This window comes from Rhinolophus hipposideros (assembly GCF_964194185.1).
Source record: "Rhinolophus hipposideros genome assembly, chromosome: 16".
Taxonomy (NCBI): Eukaryota; Metazoa; Chordata; class Mammalia; order Chiroptera; family Rhinolophidae; genus Rhinolophus; species Rhinolophus hipposideros.
Genome location: NC_138062.1, coordinates 37,530,585 through 37,543,630, shown reverse-complemented (window position 1 = coordinate 37,543,630; position 13,046 = coordinate 37,530,585). Strand labels below are relative to the sequence as shown.

Here is a 13,046-nt window from a genome sequence, read left to right as displayed (position 1 = left end):
AGTGAGATCATATGGTCTTTTCTTTCTCAGTCTGACTTTTTCCACTTAGCATAATATCCTCTAGGTCCGTCTGTGTTGCAAATGGTAAGATTTCATTCTTTTTTTATGGCAGAGTAATACTCCATTGTGTAAATGTACCACAGTTTCTTTATCCAATCGTCTATCGAAAGGCATTTCAGTTGTGTCCATATTTTGGCAATTGTGAATAGCACCTCAGCAAACATATGGGGTGTATATAGACAGCAAGTGCTGGCGAGGATGTGGAGAAAAGGGAACCCATGTGCACTGCTGGTGGGATTGCAAATTGGTGCAGCCACTATGGAAAACAGAATGGAGGCTCCTCAAAAAATTAAAAATAGAACTATCTTATGACCCAGCAATTCTACTCCTCAGTATTTATCCAAAGAAATCCAAAACACTAATTCAAAAAAAAACATGTGCACCCCTACGTTTACTGAATTTACTCATTCTTGATCAAGTACATAGGGCAAAAAAACTGGAAAGAATGAAACAGATTATAGCTTAAGAAGTAGTTTTCAAATAATAAGTGTTATATGAGGACGGAATGGCATATCCAAGTAGAAAGTTTAATTCAAAACCGGACATCAGAATGAGTAAAGAGGTGGAAGCTCCTTAATTAGTGATCAGACATAGTCATATCTAAGTTTCAATGCTGAAATTCCAGAAACACAAGTATTTCTTTTCTACATCGCATATAAGGAAGTGGGGTGAGAATTGTGGTCAGTATACTTCAACAAAAAGTAACTTCCAAGAACATATTCCACAGAAGCTGTCATACATCTTTGAAACAGTTTTTTGTCTTACAGATATGCTGTAAGTTATTCACAAGCAATGAAAATACAACCCAATGCAACAACCCTTGCACGCATTACATGAAAATTACATAAGTGAGTTTAAAATCTAGTTTCTATGTTCTGAAAATTAGAATACAAGTTACAAACACCTCCTTCCTTAGTATTAGAGCAATTCTAAATATGATCCAACGAGTATCTGCTGATTGACTCTTTTGTTACCTATATTCCTGTGTCATTCTTATCATGTCTTTTCATGAAAAGATGTTATATCTGAGTTGAGAAACAGACTGCAAATATGCATATATGAGCTAAATCTAAATCAGCATTGCATAATCAAAGAGAAAATGAACTTCAAAATTCACTAATCCATGATTTCATGTCTAGCTATGACCTGTACTAGCTTTGTTACCTTTATCAACCTCAATCAGCTTCAGTTTCCTTTGTAAATTAAATACTATATCTACTTTTTAAGATTAGTACAATGATTGTCTTATATATACCACTTGATACATAGGAAGTGCTTGTTCAATGGAAACGATGATTTTTATCTGGGGGTTTTCTTGATCCCTACAATCCATTTTCAAACCCCTTCCACACCTACTTCTGGCACCAAGTGCAAAAAGGTGAATAAGTTATTTCCCTGAAACATTTTGTTGCTCTCAAAAGAATAGCTGTTTTAACAAAAAAGCCAAATATGGAAGCAACCCAAATGTTCATCAGGGATGAATGGATAAATGAAATGTGGTATATACATACAATAGAATACTATTCAGCCTTAAAAAGGAAGGACATTCTGGCACATTCTACAATATGAACGAACCTTGAGAACATAATGCTAAGTGAAATAAACCAGTCACAAAAGGACAAATATTGTATTATTCCATTTATATGAAATACCTAGAGTAGTACAATTTATAAAGAACACAATGGTGGTTGCCAGAGCTGGGAGGAGATGGTCATGGAGAGTTACAGTTTAATGGGTACAAAGCTTCACTTTGGGAAGATGGAAGAGTTCTGGAAATGGATGGAAGTGGTTATTACACAATAATATAAATGTATTCTATAGACCTGAACTGTACATTTAAAAATGGTTAAAACAGTCCATTTTATGTTATATATATTTTATCATGATGTTTACATAAAACACACACATACACAGTACCCGGAATCTACCCCAGATAAATCAAAATGTTCAGGGACTAAGGCTAGGCAACTGTATTTTTAAGTGAGTGCTTAATAATTCTCATGTACAGGCAGGACTGAAAATCACTCCTTTGGCCAGTGGAGGATTCCTGCTAAAAATATGACTTCATATATATGCATATGTACGTGTGTATACATATACACGTACATATACATATACATACACACACACACACACACACACACACATATATATATATATATACCTTTGTGTGTGTGTGCATATACCGTTTTTCCATCTTCACAATATGTATTACTGTTAGATTAACAAGGTTTGAGATGACAAAATTGTTGCTTAAATATCTGAACACCTTTAAAGTATATTTGATCAACCCCTTGCTCTACAAATTTGATTCATGATTTAGTAACACATAAGGTCATTAAAAATACATAAACATAATTGGCCTCCTTTCACACCTATGTAGGCTACTGTGAAATGATCCAAATGAAGTATTACTAATCCCGATTTCATCTTTTTAAAACACAGATCTTTATACAATCTTTATTATCTATGGGGCAAAAAGTATTATTTGGTACATAAGAAAATAACCTATGATTCGTGATTTCTATATTTTCTAGATTACGGTATAAAACAAATTAAATACCACTCCTGTATAAAGAAATCAGAATTGAAGAGGGAGAGGGAACACATTTCTCACCTGGAAGCCCTATGTACTTCTTAGGTACTAAATCTGACACAGAATAAATGAATATACACTTTTGGTTTCCAGGTTGAATAGAATTTATTTGGATGTATTCCAGAGGCTTTCTATAAGCCAACGTTACCAACATGGATTACATGACTAATATATGATGTAAATTGGCATGGCTATCAGCACTTGAGTACCCTGGAAAATATTTTTTTCCAAAATGATACAAAAATTCTAAATCAATTCTTCTGAATTGATCAAGTAATGGTTCAGTTCAAATAATGGTTCAGAATTTGCACTTTTAAATGATTGAAAGCATTTTTAGAAAACATTGTAATCATATAACCATCATTATGTATTGACTCCACTGAATTTCAATTCTGGGAATACCAAATTTTTCCACTAGAAAAACATCAAAAGGCTCCAAGCTCTTCAACAAAGCAGCATTGTGGTACTATCATGCCTCTATTGTGAAGCATGGATGAGACCAATCTATTGTTTCTGACTACTAGCAATAACTACTATCTACACACATGAAAAGAGAAAATAATAATCCTCATCTAAACAAGTGAAAATTAAAGTCACCTGGGAAGGAAGCAATACCTACAATAATCTAGAATCCACTGGTACCGTGCCTGAAGAAGCATAGCGACGTATTGTAAGAAGAAAAATATAGGTTGGGGGTGTGCATGTTCTCAAATTCTAGTCTTTTTCAATTTCAGAAATAATTACAATCATAACATTATAAGAGCTCTGTTTATTGAAGGGAATAAAAGCTCCCGATGAAATTTCAACAGCTTTTCCTTTGTAGCCAGAGACTTATTGCAAACAGACATGTCAAGCTGTGACTGTTGGTGTATGTGACAAATTTTGCAAATAGACGCAAAACACTAGGAGAAACAGATAAAGCTCTAAAAACTGATTCTGAAATGACAGAAACAATAGATACATATATGGCTAAGTGTATGACTGCCCTTTCAAAGAGATGAGTCTTTTTTTCCACACCACCTCCAATCCTTGCAAGAATGGCTCATCTAGATACTAGGTTAGCTGTTTGCATGTCTATCTCTCCTGGATAGATTTCAAGCAGCTTGAGTACAGCAATGGTTCCCAAACACACCACCTTTTTAGGAACTTTTGTTGAATTAAGTGCAACCTAATAAGCCAGTAGGAGTCAGGCTACCCATCCCAGAGACATCCAGATTTAGGAAGAGAGCACATGAAGAAACTTCTGTGAAATGACAGAAATGTGCTGATCTAAGTCAGGTACATGACTTGCCCCTAATTCCATATGGCCAGAAATCTGCAGAAACAGACGAAACACATCAATAACATAAAACTGATGTGTCCTGAAATCTCTGGATCTATTTAAATTTCACTTCTTTAGTGTTAATCTATTGATTATAATTCATGGCCACAGTAGAGACCAAGTGGAGAAACTCCAAGCTGATTTGGAGAGAAAACTTAGGGAACTACAGAAAGCACATATTACTTCCAACTCTTTCATCTCAGGACACGAAACAGATAACATATCCTACAGAAAACAACTTTTGAATAAATGGTTATCCTTGTAGAAACAGCACTTCGTACAAGCAGATTGTATAAACACCTGTCAGGAATTACTGCTAAAAATGCCACAGATTTGTTAGTTTACACACCCAAATTAATCTGTGACACAAAAAAAGATAGGGTTACAGTAATGAAGAGGAAAGAAGTCTGTATTGTTTTTAAAGCTACAGTATATCCAAATTCATTAAATTATTTAAAATATTTATCGTGGTACCACTAGCTTCTTCTATGCACCTCTTGTTTTATTGGCTGTAGTAAACACAGAATTTTTATGTCATATTCAAGAAGATGCATGTCCTCATTAAAACTATTTTTTCAGCAAATCGCTGCCATGTTAACTCATGATTAACGCCACTAATGAAGAGAAGTAACGGTACAGAATATTCCACATGGAGATAATCCTAGGCAATTTATTTTTGGCAACAGTATGCTTTATTTTATTTTAGATTACCATCACCAAAATAGTTTCACTTAAATTCACTTAAAACCACTATATTTTCTCCAAACACGTACCTATTTGTGATAAAGTAGAAATATTCTGATTAATGAAAATTTCATATATGAGATGGAATAATCTGTTATAGTTAAGCCAGAAGGAAGATATATATGAGCAATCAGTTGATTTTTACTTAGAAGCAAGTTTGCAGGTGCAAATGTGTGTGTGTTTGTGGGTATGCAAATATAGATACATATTACATATATTATATACATATATATTAGCTATATATGTTATAGATATATATGTATGTGTGTGTGAATGTGTGTCCTATTTATGCACATATGCACAGAGGAGTTTTGGGCTAAGAAATTATGTCATTTGTATTATGAAAGATTAATTAACATTCTCATTAGTGCTAATTAATTTCTACATATTTTGTGGAGCGTTATATAAAAATGGAAGTAAAATATAATGAATATGGTAAAAATGATATAAATATCAATGTAAAAAATATAATTCCACGGCATGTTTTTCATTACTCTTTTCAGGAAATATGCAAACCATCCAAAAAAATGTGTGAAAAATCAACTTATATTGATGCACTATGGCTGTTAATAAACCAGTGAAAAGTATAATTAAAACTATATTTTAAAAAAAGTATAATTAAAAACTACACATTCATAAAAATCTTCTAAGTTGTTTTATATTCAACAGCTCAATCACATTTTGAGAATAGTTAACAGAAGATTCTGTCATCAGAAGGAACAAGAAACATATTAGAAATTAACATATCTCAAGTCTGTTTATCCAAATGGTGCACACTATCTTATTCATAGCTATATGGGAAAAGAATAATTTTTCTTACTCAGTGTGATCTACAAAGGAGTTGGTTAATTTCACTCAAAACCAAAAACAAATAGAAAACAAATACATGTATCTCAATCTATATTTTTTACTATATAAAACTTTCTTACATATGTTTTCCAACTATACACGTTCCATCAATCAAAACCCAGGGTCTGATAATCTGCAAAATATTTTTCTAAAGTATAGAAACAAATCTACCAGCTCTACTTCTAATGTTTCTTCAAGTAAATATTTATTTTTATAGCATAAACTTTAAAACTTCATTAGTATGCCATTATTTCATTTTAGAGCAATCATGTGAGAGTAACAGTACCATGTAGTAGTTAGGAAATGGGGTTCAGGGTTCAGACTGGACCCAAATCCTGAGTCTCCCATGTTGCAGTACTATTACCCTGGGCAGGAGCTTAACCTTTACTGCCTCCCCTTTCGCAAATACCTGCCAGGGTTGCTTTAAAGATTAAATAAACATATATATTGAAATCTTAGAATAGTGACTGGATTGAGGGCACTCTTTATAAATATTAGCTATTATCATGTCATGAACTTTTTCTCTATCTGATAAATATGGTGTTTTTTGACAAGTTAGTAGGTTAAAACTTCTTTGAAAATTAAATCAGTCTTATAGCATACTGGGGTTTGGAAGCCTCCCTATAACAAACTTTTTTATTTTCATGTTTTACTTTTTAAGAAAAGAAAATCTAAGTTTGACACATCAACACACACACACACACACACACACACACACACACACACAGAAAAAAAAAAGCATCTTTATTGTAATTGGATGCACCAAATACGGCAAATTTAAGTGTTAACATCCATTTCATACATAACACCGATTTTTCAAGGTTTATGATTCCATCATAAAAATTCATTTTCCAAGAAAGGTTGGAAATGTATCTTAGTCTGAATATCATTATTTTTTCATTGCCTATCTTTTAGTACATTTGGCTTGACTTATTAGTAGCCAAATCAAAATCATTTTTTTTTAAATCATAAAATGCAGATTCCACAAACACACTAGAAACCAGTGAAATTACATGAAGAAATAAATTGATATGAAAGGGGGCATTGGATGTGAATGACTGTTACAGATTATAGGTTACAGGTTAAGATCAGTGTGGACAACGGCCCTATCTAGGTTTCCTTAGGTGGCTTCCCACTCAAGCATCATTCATTCTAAATACTAAGTCCAAGTGTGGAGACATAGCAAAATACCCAAGGCTTCATTTAATAACATAATATGTCTTATTCTCATAGTGATTTCTATTTTTAAGTGATAGTACTTCATAGATTAATACCTTCTGCAAGGTCACTATAGTTCATGTATAGTAGAAATTACTTTTGCTTCAAATTTTAAGAGGAAGAGGCTCTGGTTCTAATATTGTACACTTTAGTAAACACATCTTTTTAATTATGTATGCAATTATGATTGCATTGAGTGTGATGTTTTCATTCCCATTGTAGATATGGAAGTACTTCCTTTCCCTTTCATATTTTCTCCTTTGTCTTTGCAAGTAAAGAAACCAAAACTACAAAATGTGTGTACAGAGGCGGAGGTACCCCTAATTATTGTAATACTTTTTCTTTTGGGTCTTACTAAGACTCCAGCCGAGTCTAATTACCAGTCAACTCTGTTTTACATGAAAGCTTTTATTTAAAAAGAGACACAAAGCCATTTGTTTTGAAATTTTATACAAATAATTATATTTCCTAGTGAATGCATTTGAATATGTTGGAAAACTGTATGAAGTGACTTGTATCAACTAAGAAAAAGGGGCACAGTGAAGTTGAGAAGCTCAAATCAGTAATCTAAAATGTGTATCTAAAAATAAGACTCACCCTGACATAATCATGACACCTAATTAACTTCTTTCTAACTATATTATTCTGAAATGAAAGTCATTATTGCATGAACTTTGCCATTCACTTAAGCTCTCCTATTTTGTATGTTTAAATCTAAATAATTAATATCACGCTTAATGTACAGTGATTGTAAACATGTAAAGATTTTTATTTTAAAATTATATGAGATTCTTACCCCGATCGAAGGTCTTTCCTGGACTCCAAGTGCGGAAATAATCATCCTAAGGGGGAAAATAATGTGAATTGAGTGTATATGAGTAATTAAAATGTAGATTCATACAAAATCAAAAATAAAATATGAAATACAGAAGCTGAATACAAACCTCTACTTCCTGCAATGGCAAGCAGCAAATTATAAAAAAAAAAAAAAAAAACAAATAAAAAATAAAAAAAGAACAAGAGAAAAACAATAGTTATCAAAAGGGAACACATTGTTTACATGTTATAGAAATGTCAATAAATGTGTTCATTTTCATTGTGAGTCAATATTTACGAAAATAATTTAACTATTTTTAGTTGCCACTGTATTTCAATATTATGCCATATATTTAGTTGCAATTCAATGTACAATATAACATGCAGATAACTACCCTAAGCTAATAAGGTATATAAAAGTATTGCATCAGTTTCCAAATATACAACTTCATTTTCTACCGGTACACTATTAAATGGAACAATAAATACAGCAGCGAAAGTACTAAATTACTCTGCACTAGCCCATACAGTATACATATACTTTATGCAAATCAGTCACTTGTTAATTGACTAGTGTTTGATGACTAAGGAGTTTATCAAAATGCAATTGGAAGCTTGAAAAAAAATGCAAATCTAATTCCATCTTGCTCAAAGTTTGAAATTTTGAAATGGAAAAGAATCAGTGCAATATATTTACTATATAGTTAGTAAATATGAGAACACAATATATACTGAAAAGAATTTTAAAAGAGCAAAGCCAAATTGACTAACTCTACTTTATTGGCTTTTTACACTCGAAAGGCCTTGTGAAAGTACCTTATACATATCATCTTTTATGGTAAATAGAACAGATGAATACACTATTCATCTGTTTCATGGATACACTATTTTCACTGCAGTAAGAAAGGGTAGCACGTTGTGGGAAAGCTCCTTGTGAAACATTGCCCAGCTCAGTACTCTTAGACCCACAAAGTCAGTCCCCTGGAAAGCCAAGGAACACAGGAAATCAAAAAAGGCCAAGCAGAGATTCTTTGAATCTTCTTTCCAATCTCTTTGCTAACACCCTACAAATGCAGTACATACTTTCATTATGCAAATAAATACATGCCTCTAATTATTCAAAAATTTTAAATTGTTATAAAAGCTTTCCCCTATTGTGACTAATCTTTCATCATCAACTCACCAACTTCAAATGAAAGAAAGAGAAGGAAAACAAGAAAAGCCACAGGAGACACTTCTGTCTGTCTCCTATTTATTTTGAGATAGGGTTATATTAAGAGAGGAGCATGTTGGGACAATCCACCTTGATAGGTTTTGCAAAGTTATCTAGGATTAGATTAAGGGAGGACAATATCACTGGGTAAAAAAATACTGACTGTTTAGTCTCTTTTTAAAACCTCTTTTTAAAAAATAATTTCAACATGATAGAATTCTTGAAAAACTGAGTTTTCAAATTAAATTTCTCCACTCAAAATCTATACATTTTAGCTGAAGATCATATCACACTCATATAATATATTTACTTTTTAGATTGTATTTTCTTACTGTTTGGGGATAATGACTATTCATTCCAAGCATGGAGAGGGATTGGCGTTTCTCCTGAAGAATAACTGAAAACTAGACAATGAGCACACACGTGATGGATTTGGAGACAGGCAAACTCAAATTTTAAGGCTGGCTTTACCACTTATTAATGGCATAACTTCAAAAAGGTGCTTATCTAAATCTCAGAACCTTGTGAATAAAGTTCAAAAATAATACCTACCTATCTGGTAAGGGTTCTGTGGGAATCAGTTATAAAAAATTAAAAAATAGCAGCAAAATATCTGTCACAAAGGAGCCAGGTTCACCTCTGTCAATATGTTTGGGCAAAATCCCCATTGGACAAATTGTCATCACTGCTCACAATGTCCTTTAGTGTTTTTTATAGAAAGCCATAGTCTCCTCATAACATTGGTGGAAGTGATGTCCAAACAGCATTCCCCGCCCCCACCAAATGTCACATATTCGATACAGAGAATTTTTTAAAATCCTACATTTATGATTATAATAGTTAATGGAACGAGCATTTCTGCTATCACCCTGGACTATTCTGAAGTGGCACAGCTACCAGTGACATCACTCAAGAAAATATGGGTAAGTTTTTATTGCAATAGTGACCCCATCCATGTAACAGATCTAGAAGGTGGAATAAGCGTGGAACTAACATTGATAGGAGTGATGCCTGATACTATGTAAGCAACACGTTTGATAGAACATATATGCGTCGTGTTTGAAATACTCAACATCTTGACAGATTAGCAGGAATCTGTGTGTGTGTGTGTGTGCATTTGTGTGTGTGTGTGTGTGTGTGTGTGTGTGTACATTATGATTATGGTAAAAATCTAACCTCAACCACTTTTAATTTAGCTTTCTTCAGAATAACATGATCATGTTGGGTTTGTTTGGGACCATAGTTATATAAAAATTTATAATCATATTATAAACATGAGCCAGGTTCTTTTGGTAATATCAAGGGCATTCTCAAAGTCTACACCCATTGTGAGGATCTGATAAAGTATGAAAAAAATAGTTAGCCTATCAGCTATTTTTAGCTATTTTTCTTTGTTTTCTCACATCACTACACTTTTTTATTTTATTTCCTTCTGAAAATGGTTTCACCTCATTAAATCTTAGGAATTATGCCAGGATTGGAAATAAAAGTATTTCCACATAAGTGTTCATTCAGGCGCAATTTCTTTTGTCTCAGAAAGCTTTCTGTGGATATTGGTTGTTCTCAGGCTTTAATTTAGATCCAAAATAAGCCAACCAGGGATTTAGAAAACAACTGCGGGGAAAAAAAAATGCCCCCAGCTGGAGAAATGCAGGATGAGATGAATGAAACTAAGCCTGAGTGCTCCAACAGGCAAAGTTGAATTCTTGTCACTTATGTTCCAAAGCTTACACCAGTAAACTGCAGCAGCAACAAGAATTTAGCATTATGCCTTTGCCAGTTTCTTGTATTTAAAGAAATGATACTTGTTAATTTTTAAAAAGTAATCCACACAAAATATTTTTATGTATGCTACTATTTAAACTTTTTCCTTGTTGTGTTCGCTTCGGCAGCACATATACTAAACTTTTTCCTTGTGGTTTTAATGCTCTATTTTTCCTAAATTAAATAAAATCCATACATAATGTAGTGCACAGTTTCTCAACCTTGTCATTATTGATATTTGGGCCAGGTAATTCTTTGTTATATCGGGGGAGTGGGGCTGTCCTATTCATTGCAAGCTGATCAGCAACATCCATGCCCCCAACCCATGAGATACCAGTAGTAACCTCCCTCAAGGTGTGACAAACAGAAACAGCACCAAATATTGCCCACTGTCTCTTCAGGGGGAAAAACTCACCTATTTGAGGACTTCTAATACAGAGTTATTGGGAAATACAAAAAGAAGAATAAATCAAAATATCCTACAACAATGGGTTGCTAACAATAACTGATTTTTCTACACAGGTGGTTTACTATATTACAATAACATTATACTTTTAGTTTTATATTCAGCTTTATTTGTAATATTTTATTAAGAGCATTTCACAATTGTATTAATATGGTTTGCCAAAATATTTAGTAGCTATCTAATATCATTCTGTGTAGGTTTACCATCATTTAGTTATCCCTTTATGTGTCTGCTTTCATATTGTTTGTATTCTATTATAAGTAACTCATACATAAATGTCTAAGTATATGTATATATATTTTAAGAAATACAGAATATAAGTTTAGGAAAGTGATCACTGGGAAAAAACACTGTGCCCAGGTAGGAAACTTGTTTCCTGTGACAAAACTAGGCTTTGTCCAGACAAAGTAGATAGGAAGGACAAGTTATCCAAAGATCAACTGTTTGGCTCATGCAGTCATTGTTACACCTGTACTAATAAATTCTGCCATTGCCTGAAGGAATAATATGGAACAGCAAACTAGGTCAAGGATTACTTAAGTATCCTCATAGATTTTGATATGTCATCAACTGGGAATAGGAGTCTTGACACCCAAGAACTCCACAATGCCTAAAATGAACATAAAAAGGCTAATGCTTAGGCATTATGTTAGCTATTATTAAGCCATTCAGCCTGTGCAATGACTATGAAGAGATGTATAGGCAATAAAACCTTACCAAAATATATATTTGAAAAGATATTGCTAGCTAAGCATGTCCCTTTTAAATAACAATGAACAAAGATACTATTGATGCCTACTGAACACAATTTTGTCTTATATTCCCCTAAGCACTCCGTAGTTTATATTACACAACTACTATAAAGTATTTATAAGCTGAAGAAAAAGTATTCCATAATTATCAAATGAGACACAAAAGATTATATTTTTGGAGACACATAGCAAAAATAAAATGAGTATTAAGTTGATGATTATCACAGTGGATATTTCTGATACAGCATACCAATATCCTAAAAATATGGCAGTCCAGTTCTAGGTGGGGTATGCAATTTTATGACCAATCTATATTAAAATAGTTTAGGTGATAATATTTCCACAGTACTTCTCTTCTTTATCTGAAATCTGATATTAGAATATCTTGGATTTCATACAAGATCTTTGTATGTAGTCATTCATTTGGAATACTCACACAAACATGCACACACACGTTATATATATTCATGTACATACGCTGGAATATATTTCAATAAATGCATGGATTACACAGGTACATTTAATTAGTGTCTATAACATTTAAATAACATTTAAATATTTTAGTCATATGAGACATCTCACAAGTCAGATATATTTTAACTAATAATAGTTTTGCAAAGAAAAAAATCCACGTGGTATGGAGTTGATAAGACTTCTTTAATATTTTGCAGAACTACCTTATATATGACTATGGAAACCTAGAAACCTTACTCCCACAAACAAAGTAAATAAGTAAATTAATATATATTCAGCTATGGTATTGCCAACTATATGTACTGACACTTTATCATTACAGTAAGTGCCTTTGCAATGAATTCTCCAATAAAGTTATGATATCAGTTTCACACTATACTTAATAAGAAGAAAGCCTCTCATAGCAGTTCTCTCTTAGTCTTCCTTGTAATTGACAGAGTACCACTTGATATTATATGTTTTATTCTAAGGTGTTTATAACCATATTTTGTTATAATAAGTACTTACAAATTGTATTTCATTACTGATATATTATTTAAAACATCAGTTTTGAAACTTTTTCTGAGAATGGATACCTCCAAATGCAAGTGCTTTATCAGTGATACCATTTATATAATAATTACGTTTTAAATTTTGAATAAATTATGATAAAAAATAAAAATTTTTAAAAAATGCCAGAAATTATAATTAAGAAGATTTAAACACAAATTTATCTTGGTATACATTTTCAAATGCTAACTTAATAATTTTAATTAATAAGTTAGAAATAAAAC

At 32.4% G+C, this 13,046-nt stretch overlaps 1 protein-coding gene across 4 annotated transcripts in view; it reads right to left on the bottom strand.

Moving 5' to 3' along the window:
• Positions 1–13,046, bottom strand: part of SPOCK3 (SPARC (osteonectin), cwcv and kazal like domains proteoglycan 3) — a 327,148-nt gene that overhangs the window by 196,733 nt on the left and 117,369 nt on the right. For all 4 annotated transcript variants that reach the window (XM_081075581.1, XM_081075583.1, XM_081075582.1 and 1 more), the window contains exon 3: positions 7,585–7,630. In XM_081075581.1, coding sequence (XP_080931707.1) covers positions 7,585–7,630 — 46 coding nt within the window. The remainder of the gene's footprint in view (positions 1–7,584; positions 7,631–13,046) is intronic.